General features: G+C 40.1%; 1 protein-coding gene across 1 annotated transcript in view; it reads right to left on the bottom strand.

The window, feature by feature from the left end:
- Tenm3 (teneurin transmembrane protein 3) overlaps positions 1–23,178 on the bottom strand; it is a 590,659-nt gene that overhangs the window by 133,937 nt on the left and 433,544 nt on the right. The window contains exon 5 of the mRNA XM_027391059.2: positions 21,704–21,942. Coding sequence (XP_027246860.1) covers positions 21,704–21,942 — 239 coding nt within the window. The remainder of the gene's footprint in view (positions 1–21,703; positions 21,943–23,178) is intronic.

The raw sequence follows: 23,178 nt of genomic DNA, 5'->3' as shown, positions 1-23,178 counted from the left end.
ATCTGTTAAATCAATGAATTAAAATGAGCAAGAATTCTAACTTCTGAAAATTTAAACCTAAGGAAACACTTCGGCAGCTAAGATAGTAATTTATGAAAAAGTGAAAATAAAATAAATCTTAAATGCATAAGAATGAAGAACATATTATTAATTAATAAATGACTCCTTCGATATAATATATGAAAATCAGTTGAGCGAAAGTCTATTATTAGTCTATATGAGAGATGGGATATTCTTAAAATGTCAATAATTTTGGGATCTTGTTATCAGTATCACATCCTGTTAATAACACCTGATATAAATGTACAATATTAGAAGAAATATAGCAAACATAGATAGTGATGTCTATGGTGCATATCTGTTATAAATGCATAAATAAATGCATACTCCTTGTTTATGGTCTTCCAGTGGTTCTGTTTAAACTCTGACTTTAGAATTATATATTTAGACTTATATATTTAGAATATATAAGTCATCATCTTACAAGGAGATATATCTTCATATGTCATTTTGCATTAAATTACATAGTGTGTGAGCAGTGAAATGTCAGGAGCTTTCTAAACATTTATCGCTTCACACACTCCTCAAGGTTTTACATACTTCAGCAATTTCTGAAGAACATAATGGGAGCTGGTTCTGCAGACAGCAAGGGTTGACAGGTGTTTTCTAGCACACAACAATCAATACAGACATCTCGGCTTTGAATGGTTTGCCTTCTGTGTTTTCAACTTTACAACAGTATACAAACTACACACATACAGCAGAAACCATAGCTTAATGTTTGAATTTTTGCTCTTTCCTTGGACTAGCAATATGGGGTGGGACACTTTTTCAATGTTTAGCAGGGTCAGAGGACTACAGATTGCTTTGACTCACAGATCGCAATTTAGGAACACTTCAGTACTCTTTGTTGCTAAGCAAAGGTTTGGTAGGCAACACTCAGTGCATTTCAACATCTGATGTTTGAAATCTCCAGTTGGTTTGCTGGAGATACAAACCATTACCTGTAATCCACAGGGGCAAAGTTTCCAAGAAAAATAGTTTACCATCACTGTCATGTTTTAATAGTAAAAAGGACATTGCATTTTCTTGAATGGTTGATTTGATCATATTATTGGTTTTAGTAGACTTTGAAAGGTAGAGAGAATCTATTGGGATTGCATACAGATATCAAGTGTGAAAAAGTAATAGGGCATTTGTGTTAGGAGAGCTATTTTATTGTTTGCCAGATGGGTAACAGCTGTATTACACACACACACACACACACACACACACACACACACACACACACACACACACACATCATTACGAAACTATCAACAAGATGGATGCTGTTTCCACTTAGCATGCTGATTAATGGTCCTCACACCCAATGATATCACTTGTTGGTTAATATCTCAGTGGAAACAGAAGACAATGAGTTGTTTGGTTTTAGGACAGTACCTACTTTGAAACAGCCATTGTTTGGTATTTAGTCTGACACTCATATATACTTTTAGTTAAATGTATATCCAACGTGGGGTTAATGAGAAGGACAGGCAACAAACTCAAAAAGCCAAAAGTGTCCCAGAAATTACTAAGCAGGGTGCAATAGAACTACACGGAACATGTTGGTAGATAAATAGAGAGAAAATTAACCTAATAAAATACACCTGCAAATAAAGATGGGTGAGCCCAATTCTTGAATCCCAAGCTAGAAAGCGGATTTGAACCCACAGTAAAGTGTTTGCTACATTCTTCATGGAGAGCATGCACTTGCTTTTTCTAAGCCTTCCCCGAAAGTGCTGTTATCTTCTAGACTAGCTGCTACATTCTCTAAGAGACAAAGAGGTAACTAGCATCAAGGTGCACACAAAGTGTGGCTGCAGGACAGAATGGAATTGACTCCATCATGGGGCAGGACAATGGAAGAGTGGAATGGGTTCTGTTTAGTGCAAACCCCAGGTGTCAGGAAGGAATCGATATGATCAAGAAAATTCATGTGCTGTGTTAATGACTCCCAGACTGCTCTGTAGTTTGAAACTATTATTTGTCTTGGCAAGGGATGAAGACACCTAACACCTATATGAACTTTTGGGAACACTGTAAAATGTTACGACTTATGGACAACAGTATAGTAATCCCTCAAAAAACCAAACAAAAGCAGAACGACTGTATGATCCAGCTCTTGCTACACCTCTAAGGATGGAAGGTGAAGTCTCATAGATAATTGCAGAGCCCTGTCTAAGTAGCACTTGTCAAGACAATCAAGAGGTGGTATCATGGCCTGTATATTGATGGACACAGGAATAAATGAAGTGTGATACATACACATCTAGATTCTTATTCTGTGCTTAAAAGCATCTCTTGAATTACCTCATCCAGTTGCCTCTATTGAGTCTCTCTGTACACAGTAGTGGTATTTGTCAACATCCTAGTCTCCAGTTTTCAATACCTTTGGCCTCCTCTGGTAAACTGCCCGTTTTTCTTGTAGTTGTTGTTTTGTTTTTTGTTGTTGTTATTGTTGTCCCCCCCCCCAGAACTTTGCTGTTTCTCAGTTGCCCTCAACAACTCCTGGGTGAATATTATGAGAATCTATTGCAGAGTGTCTCCTCTCTGGTCCCTTGAAGGCATGTAACTGTTTTCAACCATAAAATGTGGCTACAGTCAAGATGTAATGCTTCCTGGACTCAGATTCAAGAGCACCCATGTAATTTGCTGCATAGCCATGCAGGGGTCATAGAAACACACTGAACAGTGCTGTCAGCATGGGTCCCGGAGTAAGCAAGATCATTACCACACACACATACTTAAGCAAAAATAAGCCAGCCTGTTAGACCACTGTCGTGGGATACCTCTGAGATGGTTCAAAATAATCCCTGTCTCCTGGTATTCCTAATCCCCTTATACATTCCCCTCCTCTTGAGTGCAGGCTTGATTTAGTAACTTGCTTATAATGGGAAGCATAAGGCAGGCATCATGGAATGTCTTTTCTCATCTTAGGTTATAAAAGGCTTGAGCTTCTATTTTGGTTGTTCAAATCTCTCCCTTGCATGGCTTGTCACGGGGCACAGCAGCTGCCACATCATATATCAGGCAGACTCACAGAGAGGCCCATGTGGTGAGAGACAGGCCCATCAAAACCCTTTGAGTGAGCTGGAAGTATACTCTTCCAGTACCCGTTATGCTTGTAAACGACATGTCAAACCCAGCCTACAGTCTGACTACAGCCTGAGGTATAGACACATCGCTACACTGAAACCAGACTTTACAACAGGCAGAAACTTGAGATAAAAGTATTTTGATTGACACTGCTAAATTTGGAGGCCATTTGCTCCCCGCTGACTTATACAACTCTTTCCCTGTTGTAACCCAGTAGTGTGAACACTCACTAGGCCTGGTCTTGATCTCTCGTTCATCTTAATTGTGTTCATACCTTCAACTTGTAATTCCATGTGGACAGATGGCTTTGGGATTGGTATTTCTAATAAAAAGTATTTGTAGACGGCTTCACTTTTAACTTCATGCTTTACCCCTGACATACCTAGAAAGCCTTATAATTACCTAGCTTCCTGGGCTCCCTTTCTCCCTCCCCACATCACTTTATGTGTGGCAATGTATCAACTGATGCTGAGGTTGGATAGTAGCTCTGTTGTTTCTTAACTGGGCTCCCAGTTATTATCCAATTTCTGAAATTCTCAGTTTTCTTGCCTATGAAATGGAAATTATAAGTATTTATTTCATAATTTGCAGTAAAACCAAATGAAGGTGATAGATATAAAGGCCATCTATTTGTGGCAATACTTAGCAAATATTAGTCATCAAAATGTAACCCCTGGGCTAGGAGACGGCTCAGTTGTTCAAATGCCTGCCACATAAGCATGAGGAACTGAGCCTGAATGCCCAGCATGTGTCTAACAATCTGGGTGTGGTAGCCTGTGTTTGCAGTCCTGGTGCTGTGGAGGTGGAGACAAATAATCGTTGGCTTTTGCTGGCCTACCAGCCAGCCTAGAACAATCAGTGGATCCCATGAGAGATCTGGTCACCCTGAGTTCTCAGGAAACTATTCCATTGCAGAAACACAGACCTCTAAGAAATAAGGTGGAGAGTGACTGAGGGCCCCCGTGTTGACCTGGTAATAGTCAGAAGAACCATCTACTGTCCTACCCTTTTTTGGGTCAGGAGAACATAGATATCTTGGACGATTTCCCTGCAATACATCTTTCAAGTAAGTTGTAAACATCTGACAAGTTCTCCTCATGAAATTAAAGAGCTTTTAAAAAATATTACTGTTCAAGCCAATGATCAAAAGTTATAATATCAACTCTCAGAGTGGCTTACATGGCTTTCAAGTCACAAATGACTATTGACGTCCATGCTATAGCCGCACAGTCTGCTCCAAACTGAGTCTTTATAAAACATTTCCTTTATTATTATTTTTGTGTATAGATGCTTACACACACCTATCACGGTACACGTATGGGGAGTGGAGGACAACTCTGTGAAGCCGGTTCTCTCCTTCCACCTTCATGTGAGTTCCAGGAATTGAACACAGGTTTCCAAGCTTGAGTGGGAAGGGCGCTTATGTGCTGAGCCATATCGCCAGCCCTAGGATGTCTCTTTTCAGGTTGGCTGTGGTATCCTTAGACTATAACCAATTTTATGATGTTGAAAATAACAATATTTCTTATGTAGTTGAAAAACATTCTGTCAATAACCTCTAGTTTTTTTTTTCCCTATAGGTTTTTCTAGTAGAAGTTAAAGGGGGGGAAAACGGTGAGTTGAAATAATTTTGAGACAGTGTGTTAGTAAAAATGCATCAGTAAAATTTTATGAAGGGTTTTCTTTTAGATTTGAAGACTATCCCAATGAGAGAAATTATAGCATGCATTCCCTGTTTTTCAAGGTGTATGAAAATGAACAAACACATTGGCTTTATAGTTACCTTCTCCTTATAAAAAGCAGGGGGGGTGGATGCCAGTGTTTTTACCAATATATGCTCGTTTGACACTTAGAAGCCAGCATGTGGAATACTTGAACCAAAAATGTGTAATTAAATAAAATTATATACCACCAAGTAGCAAATTCAGTGCCATTTTTAGATCCCTGTTGAGAGAAAAGGTGCCAAATGTGATCTTGTCTCTGGGGACCATGCCACTAAAGTTGTTACCACAGCTACTATTATTTCTACTGGCTGTCTGAGTCCTCAGATCTTGCCAAGTGTGGATGGGAAGAGGGGGTGGTGACAGCTGGTGACAGAGTCCAGCAGTGTGCCAGAACCTTGGAGCAAATTACAGGGGCTGTTGTGAAGGGAACACAGAGGCAGACACCCTTGCCATCAGCAACCTGAAGCCTGAGGAGTGCTCTCTAAGGTTTTGGCAACACCAAGCATGGCTCTTAGCAGGCCTGCCATTATGGCCTAAATGCTGTTTAATATTACAGGAGCCAGGAAGCCATCTCACAGAGACAAGCTGCACAAGATAACGTGAGGACTGAGATCTGGCGAGAAAAACTGACTTGAAAAAAAAAAAAAAAACATCCCGAGTATCTGCGATTCAGTTTTATTCAGTCTCCCAAATCTCGAATGTTTACCCAATCGAGCAAAGGTCTAGGGTTTCCCTTTCTTGTCATTCATCTCTCATCCATCATGGTATGTCTTCCCAAAAATAATCTCTGGGAGGAAGATTCATCACGATCCCCTTAATAGAAGCTGTCGGGAAAATAAAATCCAGAGCTGAGTTTTTCACACTTAAGGGGACTGATGCAATATAGATGGCCTGAGATAACTTCTGGAGCCCTTTGTTTATATAAGAAGGCATCTGGGTCCTAGTCCCAATTCTGGTTCCATCTATCTGTGGAACTCTAGCAAGTTCCTGGGCTTTTAGGAATTTAAGAATACAAACACTTAGGTGTTTGTATTCTTGAGCAATGAAAAAAATACCCACATCTGGGCGGCATCAATAAAATATCAACATATTACAAGACACTATTTTTTTTTAGCTTTATTTTAAAAACTACCCTGCAGAGGTCAAAGCACAATAAGACATGATGATTCCTTGGGTATCTTGAATTTTTCATTTTTTTCTTTTAACTTCATAACTATCTAAATAGACATGAGCACATATGGAATGACTAGGCTTCATTGAAAAAAATAAGAAAAATACCCTTAAATATAGGGTAATGATTAGACTTGATACATACTCCAGAAAGCAAACGTTTTCTATGTAAAATGAAGACTCTTATGTAAAGACTGTAGTTTATAATGTGGCCCCCCACAGTCTACGCCATCATTAGGAGGACATCATTTCCCATAAATTAGCTTTTGTTTTGGATTTCCTGCTGTGTTTATATGCATGTTGACAGAATGTGTTAGGCAATATTTTGGCATTCGAATCCATTACTATTTGTTATTAACTTTTAAGGCTAATATTATTTCAACAGCCTATACTTTGCTGACCCAAATATGTTTTTTTTAAATCAGTATTTCTCACACAGGCTTTCATACCCATATGTTTTCCAGTTGTCATTATGAGAAAGAAAATTATTCTCTTTATCAACTATGTGATACTTTTGTATTCAAAAGAACCAATATTTGATGTGGCAAGTTCCTCTGAGAATTTAAGATAACACTCTAAAATCACAGGCTTATGAAAGAGCAGATTTAGGGAGGAAGAAGAAGAGAGAAAAGGTATAGGAACAGTATTTTATATTTCTACTGTGTTTTTCCTCTCCCTCTTTTTTTGTCATGAGGTCATAAACATCAACATGTCTTGATGGAAATAAACAGATTTAACTCTCATGTTTGTTTCTGCCACATTTGATTCATATTATTTTAAGCATGACAATATTTTAAAATTCTACTTCTAAAAGTCAGTCTTTTCTTACAGTATAAATGTAGCATAAAACACTTACAGATAATACCTAGGAAATGGTCCTTCCCACTGCCCACTGACAGCCAATGGAGAGGCTGGGGAAAATCAGGCTGTTGTTTTTGGTCACAGAGAGAATGAAGTTAGGATTTCTAAGGCAGACTTGTTTCCCTACTGTTTCTAGTTTTCTCTAGTTTGGGTGACTCACTGATCAAAAGAATCATTCATTCTCTAGTTTAACAGAAAGAATGCCAACACGTTGGGGTTAGGGTTAGGGTTAGGGTTAGGGTTAGGGTTAGGGTTAGGGTTAGGATTAGGGTTAGGGTTAGGTTTAGGGCTAGGGTTAGGGTTAGGGTTAGGGTTAGGGTTAGGGTTAGGGTTAGGCCAAAGGGGACAAGCCATTACCAGGCTGGAAGACCTTGGAGGAACAATTGACAATGTTAAAGAATAGGGCAGGGAGGAGGAGGGGAGGGAGAGTGACCTGGGATTGACATGCAAAATAATCTTCTTTCTAATTAAAATAAAAAAATAAAAAAAGAATAGGGCAGGGGTTGGAGACATGGCTCAGCTGTTAAGAGCATTGGTTGCTCTTCCAGAGGTTCAGAGTTAAATTCTTAGCACCCATAGGGTGGCTCTGTAATGAGATCTGGTACCCTATTCTGGCCTGCAGGCCTATATGCAGACAAAAACTGTATACATAATAAATAAATAAATAAAAATCCTTAAAAATACAGATATTTCAAGAACATTCATGTGATTTGTATACTATTCCCTGACTGCCTCTATCTGCAAAGGTGGCAGAGGACTCATTAGTGACAGTTATTAGCAGCTTGTGGTAAAGCCCAATTCAGAGGCAAGTAGTACCGACTCCTTCTTCATCTGGATGTCTTTCTTCTGAGGCAGCTTTCAGAACTATGCAACAAATGTTTGTGTATACTAATGACTTAACTAAGCATATGCGCTCCCCCTCAGCTTCATTTGAATTTTTATAAAACACAATAGAATGGCTGAGGTGTAGCTCAGTGGTAGAACGCTTGCCCATTTGATCCCCAACATACATACATCAACACACTAAAATAAAAGTCATAGAACCTAGGACCCCAAAAAGGAAATCCTTGAAATGTTAACATACCTTAACATCATTACAAGGTCAAACTATTAAAATAAGAAGATTCTTAGTGCAATGTCGGTATACTAAGTTATGGCAAAAATCTACAAAAACAGCCCCTTTACAACAGTCTAGTTTCAGCAAAAGGTGTTGCTTTCCTGAGAGAATGATTTGTAAGTGTGCATGTGTGCGTGTCTATGCAAACATGTAGTTTCCAAATAGAAACTGTAAACAACTTCAGTACCACTCTGGGGTCTGGGCACAGGCAGCTCAGGTGGGTTACTAGTATTCATTTACACAACAGAAACTGTGAGCTTTTTCCTCATCGAGTTCCACTGTCTGTGAGGGGTGTCCTGTGACATCAACTTCCCTGCTTCCATATTCCTGCTGCACCTAGCAGGCAGTGGAAAATTGTGACAGATGACATTAACCTCTTCTCCCTTGACTTTCATCTCACCCCATACTACAGAGTGAGGAAAGGTCTTGGGAAGCCAGTGACTCCAGGCTCCTCTGGAATTATTCACCTGGGAGAGCCCTTGTGCATAATTATTAACATAATTTTACTATTATTAATGATTATTTGTAGAGCATTTGTGGGTGTGTTTCAAAACAAACCAGAGGTAGCTGCAGTGTCTGGCCCCAGGAGATTTGCTCCCGGTGGCAGCTCGCTTCTGCATTTGGTGGTCTCACTCTCCTTGCCTAAAAATAAATGGCCCACTTTCCCACTTTAAACATTCATCTCTTCTCTATGTGTGATTCCTTCCTGAGACCAGAAAGAACGTCTCTGAAGAAGCTAAAAGCATCTAAAAATAGCTTTACTCTGGAAATAGAAAGTAAAGATGAAAGTTATGATTATTGGAGATGGCTGAAATAATACGGTTGGGTTCTATTTACAAATTCAAGGCAACTCACACATGCTCAGTCACTGCTCTGTGCACTTAGCTTGTTACAGCCAGGAATGTGGCCAATGACAAGATTAAAGATCTAGAGCATTGGTTCCCAACCTTCCTAATGCTGCAACCCTTTAGTACAGTTCCTCATGTTGTGGTAATCTCCAACCATAAAATTATTTCCATTGCTACTTCACAACTGTAAGTTTGCTACTGTTTTGAGTCATAATGCAAATATCTGATACACACATGGTTTTAGGTGACCCTTGTGAAAGGGTCATTTGACCCCCCAAAAGGAGTTGTGACACATAGGTTGAGAACCACTGATCTAGAATGAAGAGACCTAAAGCAAAGATCTGCAGGAAAAAAAAGTGAGGCCACACTGGTCTGTAGAGCAACTTCTAGGACATCCAGAGCTGTTACAGAGAGAGAAACTCTGTCTTAAAAAACCAATTAAAAAGACAGAGGGCCCAACTCCTCTATGACATAATTAAGAATTTTACAATATTATTTTAAAAGTGGCTATTTCATATTTATATATCTCATTTTTGTTTGCGATACTGGCAAAAATTTTATTGTACTTACTTTAAGAAAAAAACTGAAAGCCTGATGCCAAACCCAGAATCTTATATGTAAACAGAAGGCATTCCTCAGGATGAATGGAATGAACCATAAACAATATCAGTAAAATTGAGGTAGAAATGCATGCTTACAAATTAATTTCCATGAAAGAAGTATTAGACAGCCAGAGAAATTCTCCCCTGAGACCTTCCTCATAAGATATCACAGGACAAGAATTCAAAATGGGAGGAATTTCTTTTTGTCATTCAAATGTCAATTATCCTGTCCATATACAATCTGCATATTCTTAGCCCTGAGCAGAAAAAAAACCCTATAATATAGATTCAAAATGAGATGATCCAGATACGGTCCCTCACTGGCTCTAAGAATGGATAAGTAAGTGATTTTCTGCACCTAAAACTTCCATTTTTGAAAAGCTGTGGACATTAATACTTGGTTCCTTGGCCTGTTATGAGAGCGTGATGAGGCCAAGTGGGGTGGCTCACTTGACAATCCCAGCAGTCAGGGAGCATCTCTGTGTGTTTGAAACCACTCTGGGCTACATGGTGAGTTCCAGGCCTGGGTTAGAACTTGGGGGAGGGAGAGTGATGACATCAACTAACATTAAGTACCCACTTCCAGTTTTGTAAGGCACATGGATTATTTTGTTAAATATTTCCCCAAAGCAGTAGTGCATAATTATTACTAAACTTAACTATTTACTACAATCTAGTTTTTCTTCAGATCATATTTATCTTCCTCCTATTTATGGCTTGTCCATATTGCTGAGGGTTTATGGGAGGGAGTACCTAGCTCTAAATAACACAGCTAGCAAATGCAGTACTGAGGTACAAATTCAAACCTTGAGTTTTGAGGCTCACAAACTTAAAAAATGGTATCAAAGAAAAACCTTATAATGTGAAATGTGCATTTGACATAGTTTCTCCTATAAAACTGTGAGATCACCATAGTAAAGACTATGTCTTAGTCATATTTGTGAATTCCATATCTAAAGCAGATATTCAAGACTGGCTATGTTTAATGGAATGAATGTCTAAGAGGGGTATTAACAATAGTTAATAGTTAATGGAATTAAAGTGACTGAGGCATTAGTATTAATTAAGAGGAGAATATGAAAAGCAAACAAAAATCCACAAGTTCCTCTCCAAACCAAGTGCTTCATACTGAAGAAGCTGCCTATAGCAATCATGTCGTGTGGATGCTATCGCATGCTTTCGCCATGGAGAAGAAAGGAGGGTGGGTTGGAAAAAGCCTTCTCTCCTGGGGGTCAGGAAGGCTCAGTGAAAGTGGTTGGGGGAGAAAGTGTGCTGTAGGAAAACAGAGTTGGGATGAGCCTGAGGCTGAAGCATTAAGTTGAAGACCTCCCTGCCCCACCCCCAAGCAGTCCAAGTCAGGCTGGGTGCCAGCACAGAAAGCCACACAGGACAGGGATACTGGTTTCTTATTTGGAAACATGGGTAAATTACCAGCATGAGATGGAACTGGGGAAGGAAGGGCCAGAAGTGTCATGCATTTTTAAACCACTAAATAGTTTTTTAGCATTGTGTAGAAGGAGGTCTAGCTAGAAAATACAATTGTTCTTTGATTCACTGTCTGATGCGTGTTAAAATGCACAATGAGGGCAGGTGAGTAGGGCATGCTGTAGGTCCCAGCATTTGAGAGGTAGAGTAGTAAAAATTCGAGGTCAGCGTAAACCATATATTGAGCTTCTGCCTCAGAACAACAAAGCAGGATGCCCAACAAGAGTAAAGTGATGCTCTTGCCACTTTATCGCTGACCCAATAACAGAAATCAGATGTGCTAATTCTTCTGTGACCAAAGAGAAAATACATTTATCTATGCATAGCCCCTGAAATATAAACCCTCAGACACATACCACCCCTCACACCACACACACATACACCACACAAACACAAATCACACAAAACACCCACAAACCACATCTTTTGCATATCACCACACACACCTACACACACCATAAATAAACACCACAAACAAACACACACCACACATACACACTTACACACCACACCATAATACACATCACACACTGGCACACAGCACACACAAGCACAACACACACACACACACACACACACACACACACACACACACACACACACACATACCTACACACCACACCATACATACACATCACCACACACACACACACACACACACACACACACACACACACACCAAAAACTTCTTCACCACAGACTAATAGAGTACTCAACAAATGTTTTAAACTACTCAGAATTGCTTTCCTTTAAGGGTTTTAAAAACTTTTCTCTGATCATGCTGCATAAATAAAATTTTAAAGTATGTATATTATAGAAAGAAACAAAAAAGACTATAAATTGTTGTGGCAATTTTAGCTCAGTTACCCAAAATTTCTAAAGTAACATTTCTTTCCACTTATAGATGTTAACTGTGACAAAAGTTGTAGCTAAGTCAACAAAGTAAAAATGCATCTCAAAACTTTCCTCTAAGTGGCATGTAGATTTTTGTCTTTGACAAGTGACTTTTGGAGTTCCATTTAGGTCATGCGGTAAAATGTAAAGTTTGTCCCTGTGTCAAAATGCAGGTCTTAGCAGAAGTATCTTTCTCTAATTCTCAGATTCAGTAAGCGTTGAATTTCATATGTTCTGCTAGTCTCCAATAATCTATCCTTGCCTCCCCTCCCCTTTCCTCCTCCTCCTCCTCCTCCTCCTCCTCCTCCTCCTCCTCCTCCTCCTCCTCCTCCTCCTCCTCCACCTCCCCCTCTTCTCTGGTCTCTTTCCCTCTCTCTTCTCCTCACCTCTCTCTTCTTTCTTCCCTCTCCCTCTCTGTCCCCCGCCTCCATCCTGTCTTTCCTGGTCACAGCACACGGGAGAGTTCTACTATTGAGTCAGAAGCTCCTAAACCAGCTGTCTTCACCTTTTATATTTAAGTAGCCATGGTAACTGTAATTAATTGATAGGTGCCTCTTTCTTCCAAAATATTACAATCTGCAAGAGGGCACTGACTATGCTATTATCACTGTTGAATCTGTGACAGTGTGTTGTCTACAGTGGTAACCAATCAACACACCTGCTGAATGAATGAATGGTCACTGGCTGTGTAGATGAATGAATCCTTTCTATTCAGATGGATGCTGTTCACATAACTAACACAACCATTTAGAATCTCTAATGCCAAGGAAGAAGGACAAAAGGACAAGGTGAGCAGTCTGTAGAGATTTACAGATAATGTGGGAACAATACACATGTAACATAAAAAATGTGTTAGTGTCATCTGTTCAATTCTAAGATGGAACCACTGAATATGGGCAGTGGAATGTGAAGATTTTATAGTAAAGTTATTGAGAAGTCCTAGCCATCTACACAACCATTCTTTTACCCTTCCTCTCTTTACTCTTTGGGTTTTTCTCTCTGAACACACTGCTCTCAGTATCCCTAATGTAGACGCAAATGCCGTGGGCACACCAACTGGGTAATTTTGCATGGTAGCATGGGGATGCTTAAGTGCTTTATGGTGCTTCTTAGTTGTTATGGTTTGGAGATATGGCTATAGTCTACAAAAACCATAGCCTAAGACAGAGAATGTCACTGGATGTCACAGACAAGCTACTTATCACTAGTGCAAGCTGAAGTTGTGCTGATTTCAAGTTCTTTCTAATTGTTACCAATCTAGAATATTTCCCAAGTCCAGAGATCCCTATATTCAAATGAAAAAATCTGCCTCCACACAGTAATTTTGATATTATTTTAGCTGGCCTCATACCAAGCTAAGATCAAAATAGACCATTTGAGGGGGTTGGGGGGTATATAAGCACTTGCAGAGTTCCTGATTTGGAAAGTGCTTATCCTTTTGTGGAAATAATAAACAAGAGGATAAACTCAAAACCAAACATACTATCCTATGCTAATAAAAAGCAACCAAAATTTACACTGCCACAAATCAGCTACAAATGATAGAGGCTTTTCCCATATGAGTTCATTCAGGAATCACTTTATGGTCTTACAGTGCTGGTAGTGGACTACACTGAGTTGTACACGACCTGCTACTCCTTTCTCTGTCTTTGTGCTAGGCATGGAAAAACAGTGCTTATGAAAATTCACCACTAAGGCTTCTTGCTGGAATCCAGGACAGAAGACAAAATGAGACTGGCAAATCTCAGTGAGGGTAGAATGAGTGTAGACTCAAAGCACTGCTCTCACTGGGAACAAAACAAAACAAAAGCAGTTTTTTAGAGTTCAGATCTTGCTAGATTTTCCTCCTTTTGGGGTTCAAAGATTCTGAATGCTTTTGAGGTATGTTTAATCACATCACTATTCTTCTCCTTCCCCTCAGATTAGCTGTTGTGTTCTGGGCTTCCATCCACCATTGAATCATGCTTTGATGGGTCTTAATTTTGTGGCTACAAAAACAAAATATTAATTCCAAAATTTCCACTTTCCAATATTCCTCCTCTAAAATCCAGGCAACACAGTTTATTATAACACAATTAGAATCACATTAGTATTAAAATGCTCCCTTTTCCATCACAGGGAAAATTTTTTTTTTTTCTGAATGTAATGCATCAAACAGTTAAGGAAGAAACTGTAGTGAACACTGGGTTGTAATTCATGGCATGGGTGTGTCCTATGACCCACGAAAGCAGTATTTTTATTACAAAGGCACATCCAAAAAGAAAAAAAAGAATGTCACCCCATGTTTTATTTTGCCGTATATATTTAACTGGTTGAATTTCTATGATGCATAAAGAGTTGGCATGTATTTCCTTCTGACCCTGAATTGCATACATACAGCTAGTCCCATAATCAATTTCAAGGTACACAGAGAGGGAAAGATGTTTAAAAAATGCAAATATGCTCAAAAGTAGCCCAGATAACGACTAAGAAATCCTAACTGCATTGAACCATGCCTCTGCAGGTTGCTTTTTTACTAGGTACAGGGAATGCTCCCGTCATTAAACAGCCCTTTTAGCAGACAGATGACAACATCTATTTTAGGACTCACTTGGTAGCAGCTGTTCAATGGAAATAAATAACAACATACATATATTTTAAAATGAAAAGGAAAATTGGAAATTCGTGTGGTTCTTTGGTTAATAGCACACATCAGGAAGGAGCTCAAAAGAAAAATAATGCTGAATTATCTATAGTCTTCGGGAAGTGAATTTATAATCCCCCCAATTCAGTTATTTTTTTCTGCTACAGGAAAAAAAATCCCAACCATGTTGTCACAAAGAATTGCAAAGCGACTGTTAAAGGACACAGAGTTCCTTTTTAGGGAGTGACAGAAATGCTCTGAAATTGGTTGGGATGACAGTTGCAAAATTTGGTGACCATAACCATCACTGAATTATATATTATAAATGGGAGAACAAACATCTGCTGTCAAATGAATTATTGGTTAGGGAAAAACCTCGTCAAAAGGGCAAGAAGCTAAGAAACTATGCTGGCATAATATATTTCAATAATATGTTTGTTTTTCCAGTGTTCTTTAAGTTGAAAGATGGTTAAGTTGATGATTAATACTGTCAATAGTATCTAAAATCCCCTTGGAGACAAAGCTAGGAGCACCTGTGTGATAACTATAGATTAGATTAATAAATTGGAGGAGTGCCCCCTAAATCTGACATCACATTCCAGGGCCCCAAAGTTGATGATACAAAACAGCCAGTTAAGCATGGGCATTCATTTCCCTCTGCTGCTTCCTGTCTGTGACTGCAATGTGACCAGCTGCCTGAAGCTTTTGTTGCCATGGTTTCTCTGACAGCACCCTGCAACTGTGAACCAAGATAAGCGCTTCCTCTCTCAAGTTGCCTTTGCCAGGTATTTTGTCCCAGCAATGGGAAAAGTAACACAATGTGCAGATACCATGGAGGCTCCCTGTGAGGGAAAAACAGCCGAAGAGCTGCAGACTCTGCCATACAAAGCTGAATGTCAACCACGCTGCTTTTGAGAAGGCTGATGGGAACAGCTTGTTGCAGCTCTAGTCCATGTAAGTCCAACCTTGACTTTGATTTGTGTTTAATATTCTTCATGCTCGAATTTCGCAATGGGCTTTCTGGATCTTTTTCTATTAAACTTTTGGTTATCCTTCACCAGAGGGGAAAAAAAAGTCCTCTGTAAGGAAAGTGTCAGCATCAAGACTCTCATTCACTGTGGAACTGTGAACGCAAACAGCACCAAGAGCGAGCAACAGACTATCTTTCTGCCCCTTCTACTCTACTTGGTATTGTTCATCTTTAAAATTCTCATTTTGGAGAAGAAAAAAAAAAGCAAGATGAGTATATTAGAGGATAGCAAAGTAGGTCAGGTATTTTTTTTGATAGTTCCACAATCAGTATTATCTTCAGACTTAACATTTGTGCTGAGGAACCAGAGGGCTCTCCCTTGCGTAAAGGCCTATCACCTAAAGGTCATGAATCAGAGAGGATTTTAATTGCGAGCTCAGGAAAGAAAAACATCATGTGACTGCTGAGAAAAATTCTGCTCTTTCTTCAGTTGGGATATGCAAAATGATAACGCATGTACTCCATTTTATATCAGCTGAGGGGTCTCTATTCTGCTCCTTCCTCCACAGGTCCCGTGGTCTCTGACTTAACATTGGTTTTCTACCAAGGTTCTCATCCTGTAGTTTCCAAACGGTAGCCACAAGCCACCTGTGGCTGTTCAAGTTTCAATTAATTAAGAGGAAAAGGGAAACTTCAGTTCATTAAATTAATGAGCCACACTTCAAGCGCTCAACAGCCAGATGTGACTGGTGGCTAATGAATTGGACAGTGTGCCAACAGGGCGTTTCTATCATCAAACGGAGCATTTGACAGCCCTACGGAGATCCTTGATGCCTAAGTGTGTTCTATGGACCCCAGCAGCAGCACCTGCGGGCCTCTGGGAAACTCACAATCTTGGTTCTCACTTCAGATCTGCTGACTCACAATCCTAATTTCAGTGAGATCCCCAGGTGGTCCCTGGACACCTTCAAGCCTGGACCCTGTTCATCAGTTACCTCTTTTGGAATGCCCCAAAAGCAATCTTATAAACAAACATAGATTGGATGATTTTTTTCTACTCCAATGTCTACATTTCTTAAATTTCCTGTTTCCAGTCCTTTAGAAACCTCATGGAATACAGTCAAAATAAAATACAATGGGTTCCTTAACAATTTCTTAACTCATCTCCTTCATGTCTTAGCCGTGTGACTTTAGGCAGGATTGCTTTCGAAGTAACAGCTTACTTTAGTTACATGGAGATAACCCGTTGGGCCGTGGGAATTAAACCAGGAGATCTACATATGATCTCAAGCAATGTCTGGTGGGTATTCCCTAGGCACTGCTTTTAATATCTTAGCTCCTCTTCACATGCCTTCTTCATCGGCCTCTCTCTAACATTCTAGCCATTGAATGTTAGGAAAGCATGCAATGTTAAAGGTATGATTTACACACAGCACCGCCCCCTACCCGCACGCCATCCCTCAAGCTCCAGTTCAAGAAAACATGCTAGATCATCAGCTTGAGGGAACGGCTCTGTCAATAAAGTGCTTGTCCTGCAAACATGAAGAATGGAGTTCAGCTCACCAGCATGCATGTGAAATGCTGGGCGTGGTGACACATGCCAGTAACACCACTGCTGGAGAGTCAGAAACAGGCAGACATCTGAATCTTTCTGGCCAGTCTGTTTCTACAGTGAGCTAGTTCCAGGTTCAGCAAGAGACCCTGCCCCCCAAAATAAAGTGGAAAGCATGAAGACATCTGTACTCCACATGCACATAGACAGACATGTAACATGTAACCATATATTCCCCTCCTCCCATACACTCCCCCCAACCAAACAAACCTAGTTACATATTTTAGTTCAATGTTTTAGCTAAAGCTATGTATTTACTTTCTTTTTCGTTTTCTGTTATTTTAGCCACTGAGTGTTAGGAAAGCATGCAATGTTAAAGGTATGATTGACACACAGCTTGATACCTTGATTCTGAGTTTCTAGACAAAGAGCCAACTTGGACCCATGATATCTATCAAAGGATATAATAAAATGCTGACTTAAAATGGTCGTTGAGTAACTGGAGCGTAGCTCGCCAATTGACCACTTGCAGGTCACTGGCGAAGCACTTGCCTTGCATGTGGGAGGCCCTGAATCTATGCCTAGCCCCAACCAAAAGTAATGAAGTTCCTGAATAAATTTAAGGGAAGTTTTAGAAAGCTACTTAGATTAAATATAGACCTTACTGGTATGGTGTGAAAGCTATAAACTGCAAGGAAAATTGAGATATCTAATCAACAATTAAATTAATAATGCTATAAAAATATTTAACTTGGCAGGTAAAATATTCACATCTTTAATGAATGCTGCTTCAAGTTTAGAACAAAACAAAGCAGAGAAGCCAGGTGTGGTGGATCCCTCCCTTAATCTTAATATTCATGAGGGGAAAGCAGGGGATTGATGTGAGTTTGAGGCCAGCTGACTCTACAGAGCCATCGTCACTCTAGCAAGAGTTATATAGCAAGACCGTGTTCCCAACCACCCTCAACACACGAGTGTGCACACTCACACATACACGTTCATACACACTCTCACACACATGCTCATACATTCACACCCACTCACATATACACACTCCACACACACACAAAGAATACAAGGCCAGTGTGGTGACTCAGTGGGTAAAGGTGCTCGATGCCTACCTTGACAGACTGTTTGATCCTTGTAACATACCCAGTCAAAGGACAGAACTGACTCCCAGAAGTTGTCCTCTGACCTCCACACACATGCTGTGGTATGTGCATGCCACACCCCCAGGAAATAAAAATACACACATAACCTCCAATGGGAAAATGGAGGAAAATTGGTTTAATTAAAAAAAAACAAAGACCAACAAACAATTAAAAGTTATAACTAGTAATATATTAAAACAAAAGATGTTTAATCTAAGAGATTGGCAGTGGTTAAAAATAATAAAATATAAAGTTGATGGTAGCATAGGTGCTTATGTAAATAGTAGTGACATTAAAATGGTTTACAAAGTTCAAAGTGCACCTGTGTAGCAACTTCCTTCAAAGAATTTCTACTGATGAAAGCGTTTGATCAAGTGAGCACACATGGACACATGAACAAGTCCATTGTCACATGCGTGCAACAGTCACTGCGCTTTGGGGACTCATTAAGAAGTAGCCAATAAATAAAATGATATAGACAGCTTCTAGCAAATAATTGAGGAAAGACTTGTGGGAAAAATGTCCAGCATGAGTTTCAAGCTGCACACATGCATGGGACAACAGCTGCAAGGGGCAACCTGAGGGAGCGGGTTCTCGTCTTCCATTGGTGTGTTCCAGGGATCAAAAGACAGCTGGGCTCGGCAGCAGGCCCCTTTACCTACCTAAAATCTTAGAGTGATGTCCTATGATTGAAGTTAATTTTCACCTTCTTCATAGGCCTTTCTGTATTCTTTGAGGTTTTGACAGAAACAGGTAAAAGCAAACAGCAAAGTCCCTGTGACTCTCCCCCTCCTCCCTGTCTTTCAGAAGTTATCCATCCTGACCCTCCCGAGACTTCACCTCAGGAAAGAGGCAGGGGACAGATACATTCCCCTAACTTTTCATCATCGTGCTGGAAGGTACAAAGAACATTCTTGAGTATTCTGGAATAATTCCTTCAGCTTTTTTTTTTAACCCTCACTTCTTAAGTGTTTGCTTCATATTAACAATCAACCTGAGAGATGGGAGAACTTGGTCTGAGGCTGGGGTTGTTCATATGAATGGAGTGGAGTATATCTGAGGATGACACTGTCTCCCTAGTGATGCTTGTGTTTTATCAGACTGATCTGGCCAGCCAGGCAGGAATCTCTCTCCCTCCCTCTCTCCCCTCTCTCTGCTTTACAGGTACACTTACTAGCCAAGGACACCCTTTCCCAGTCTGTTCTCTTTTCAAAGTGGGGAAGGCAACATCTTTAATCAAAAAAGTCTTATCACAGGAACTGATGAAGAAACAAAACGTTTTTTATCTGATTTTAAAACAGTTGTGTCAGTGTGACAGTCATTCAAATACAGGAAAGTCAGTGAAAATTCTAAGCTGATTTTTATCTCCTTCCTTCCCAGGACATTAATGCAATCAAGACAAATGTTCTGTAAACACCTGTGCGTAACTGAAAGGAGGACTTGAGTGTTTGAGCTACACAGTTTTCATGTTTTCACATGGAGAAAATAAAAAGTAAAGGGAATAAGCATGCATCAATAGTACCAGAAGATACCAAGTAGGATGCTGATGACGGAATAATGAATCAGGCAATGAAAGAAAGAGGATATTTTTGAGGTTTTATTTAGAAGCTTGATAATTATATTTACTATAGGATCCTTTAGAACGAATGCAAGTGGCAGCCATGTAATATCACACCGAAACGATACTTTTCCTGGCAGTCACACTACAAAAATAAGATCATGTCAAACTGGCCTTCAAACCACTTCAAGGATAGACACCTGCCAATCACAACAGATCCAGAACTCATCAGCTCAATACCGAATCCCAGCCCCTCCACAGCATCTGTCTGGCATGCACCATGTTTAAAAAAAATCCCCTACAAACACAGTTGGGTAATTGATCAAGTTCCATTTAAGGCTCACACATTTCAAATTCATTTCAAATTCTTCAGCAGCACACGTCTGACAGCTACAAATAATTTATGTAGCTAACCAGAGAGGATTCTCTTAATGGCTAGGGTATTTTCTAATTGAGTATTAGAAATTAACCCTGAATGCCGGTGCTGCCGGGCAGCTGTGATATGCACCTGAGAGTATGCGAAGCACAGTGTGGTCTCACGGGGGTGTGACACTGCAATAGTATGGTACCTGGCCTATCTTAGGAGAAGGAAGTAAAACTTGGCCAAAAAAAAAAAATGATGGATAGATTTTCATCTTGCTTTCCTCTGACTGTTGGATGGTTGTCTGAGCATTTTGATGAGGATAATGAGGATGTCTCCATGTGCAGAGTGAAACTAAGCTCTGAATCATTAGTGATGTCATCCACGGTCTAAGAATTTGCAATAACAGTCCATAACATGCCACACGGCTGCCATCCCTGACTCAATTATCTCCCAAGTTCTTTCATGCTCTAGAGTTCTGCATTTCCATTAACCACAGAGACTCAAAATGGTTACTTCACATTCCAGAGTATGTAATTTATGTCTGAGGACTATTGCAGAGACTGGCAGAGAGAGGCCCACTGCAAGAGCATATAGCATTCTATACAGAGCTCTGGGATACTCATCTTCAGTGATAGAATTTCATGGGGCATCACAAATTGCTTTGTAAACTTGGAGATGCATCGCTGGCTGTTGTTCTTGGTGTATAAACTGTACAGCCTGTGATTTATCTTAGTGGATCCCATTAGCATTTCAATGTGGAGGGCTTTTCCTCTTCTATAGAAGCAGATCAAAATAGCACATAGTGTTTCTGACATTTGGGAAAGCCATTGCCAGCAGTATAAATGCTCTAATACATTGTGAAATAGTTAAACAAAAGGTAAACAAGAGCTCCCAGCATCTGGGTTTTGACTAAGTGAAAACATGAGCAATGCATTAGAAGAGGTGAAAACCTCACATACATGATTGGGTATGTAACCATTCATTATTTTAAGAGGCTTGGTTTTATGGAGTGTTCCTGAGTAGAAGATAATAGTCCTTGGTGATGAGGTTTACATACATGTAGACAGCTGAGTTCATGGAAAGACATAATACCACAGATAAAAGAGTCCCAAATTGCCGGGCGTTGGTAGTGCATGCCTTTAAATCCAGCACTCGGGAGGCAGAGACCATCCTGGTCTCCAGAACGAGTGCCAGGTTAGGCTCCAAAGCTACACAGAGAAACCCTGTCTCAAAAAACCAAAAAAAAAAAAAAAAAAAAAAAAAGAGTCCCATGAATTGAAGGAGATTCCTACATAGTGTTGAATCTTGAAAGTCCATGAATGATTTTGTCTGCAGGAAATGTCATAGTTACCAATATGAGAAATGTGATGACATCAAATAACAAACATACAATAACATTCATATCCAAGAATATACTTAGCACTTATAGAAATGAACTGTCAAGCAAGCCAGTTTTTCTACACATCATATCTACTGAAATTTCTTAAAAATTTCCTATTTCCAAAAAAAACATGTCATCAACATTGACTTTACGAGATAATGCCTCATAATATACTCTTGTCTAAAATAAATAAACAAAACTAACAGAGCAATACTGCAATGCGTCAATTGACAGGCAAAATGGTTTTAAATCTTGTTCTTACCTATAAAATAGGACAGGAGTATGGCCAGGAGCACCGAGACCCCTACAGCACACAGTGCGGTGCATCTCCAGCTGCAGTACTTCGAAGACTTCTTGAATTTAAAAGCACTTCTTGATAGGGTGTTTCTAGGAAGTGGCCGGGTAGGCGGTGAATAAACAGAGCCAGATGCCATCGTGTAACCCGGGGTTGCCGTACTGAACAGTGGCGTCGTCCCTGTCCCTGTTTTGAATAGGAAATGCCTGCGAAAAGAGAGAATATCATCATAAGACAAGGACATGTCACGATAGGAATGTGTTAAAATATGACAAAGTACAAACACACAGGGACTATCTCTCTTTGTCTCTTGCAGGGTCAGTCTCTCTCTCTCTCTCTCTCTCTCTCTCTCTCTCTCTCTCTCTCTCTCCTTCCTCACATTTACTTCATATATTTTGTTGTAACCCAGGCTGGCTTTGAACTCCCTATGCAACTGAAGATAACCTTGAACTTCTGATCTTCCTGCTCTATCTTGAGTGTTGGGATTGCAGATGTATGCCACCCCACCTCTAGTTTTTGAGGTACACGACATCAAACCCAAGGCCATACATACGCTACCAGCAGAATTCCCCCACCCTGGCTCATGTGGTATTTATTTTTTTGTTTGGTGTGTGTGTTTGTGTGTGTGTGTGTGTGTGTGTGTGTGTGTGTGTGTGTGTGTGTGTGTGTGTGTGTGTGTACACATGCAGCCATAGCATGGAGCACGTACAAGAAGACAGCTTGTACGAGCCAGTCCTCACCTTTTACTGAGTGGGTTCCAAGTATGTCCTGTAGGCTGTTAGGCTTGGCAGCAGGCATCCTTACCTGATGATCCATCTCACTTACCCTCATAAAGTTAAAATTTAAGGCAATGTTTTAATTTGAGGACTATATCATAAAAGTGGCTGAAGAATGATTTTGATAGTGTATAGCAAGGCATATGCTCACAACTATCCCCGTGGTATCAAGTGGACATCTCGAGAGACCATGGAATTACCCCAACCACACTGTCTCCCGAACAAAAGCATGCTGGGACATCCTTAGAAACCACACAGTGAAAGGAGAGAACTGACTTGTATGGTGACCAATGGACTCATGAGTAGCTCTTCATAATTCATATTATAAAGTTAGTCATAGTTCATAGTTGTGCTTGTATGCACATTCCAGGGGAATGTGTGCTCATGTAGAAGCATGTGCCCATGTCCTGCCCATGTTCTGCTGCCTGACTGACTTTCTAGCTATCCACGGAAGTGTTCTCATTCTAGTCCACTCCCCTGTTGCTGGGTACTCTTGAGCCTGGCAAGGGCAACGGGTAAAGTCTCTGAGGTGGTCAACTATCTTGTTTTTTAGCACGTGTCAAATGTAATCAGCAAGGTAAACCTTGTGGGGACTGGTGAAGGGAGAGACTCACAGAATATAGTTTAAAACCAAGCCTAAGGAAATGAAGAGGTCAGCCCAGCAGC

This window comes from Cricetulus griseus, assembly GCF_003668045.3.
Source record: "Cricetulus griseus strain 17A/GY chromosome 1 unlocalized genomic scaffold, alternate assembly CriGri-PICRH-1.0 chr1_1, whole genome shotgun sequence".
Classification (NCBI taxonomy): domain Eukaryota; kingdom Metazoa; phylum Chordata; class Mammalia; order Rodentia; family Cricetidae; genus Cricetulus; species Cricetulus griseus.
The sequence above is the reverse complement of the archived record's forward strand: the minus strand, read 5'-3'. Positions and strand labels throughout refer to the sequence as shown.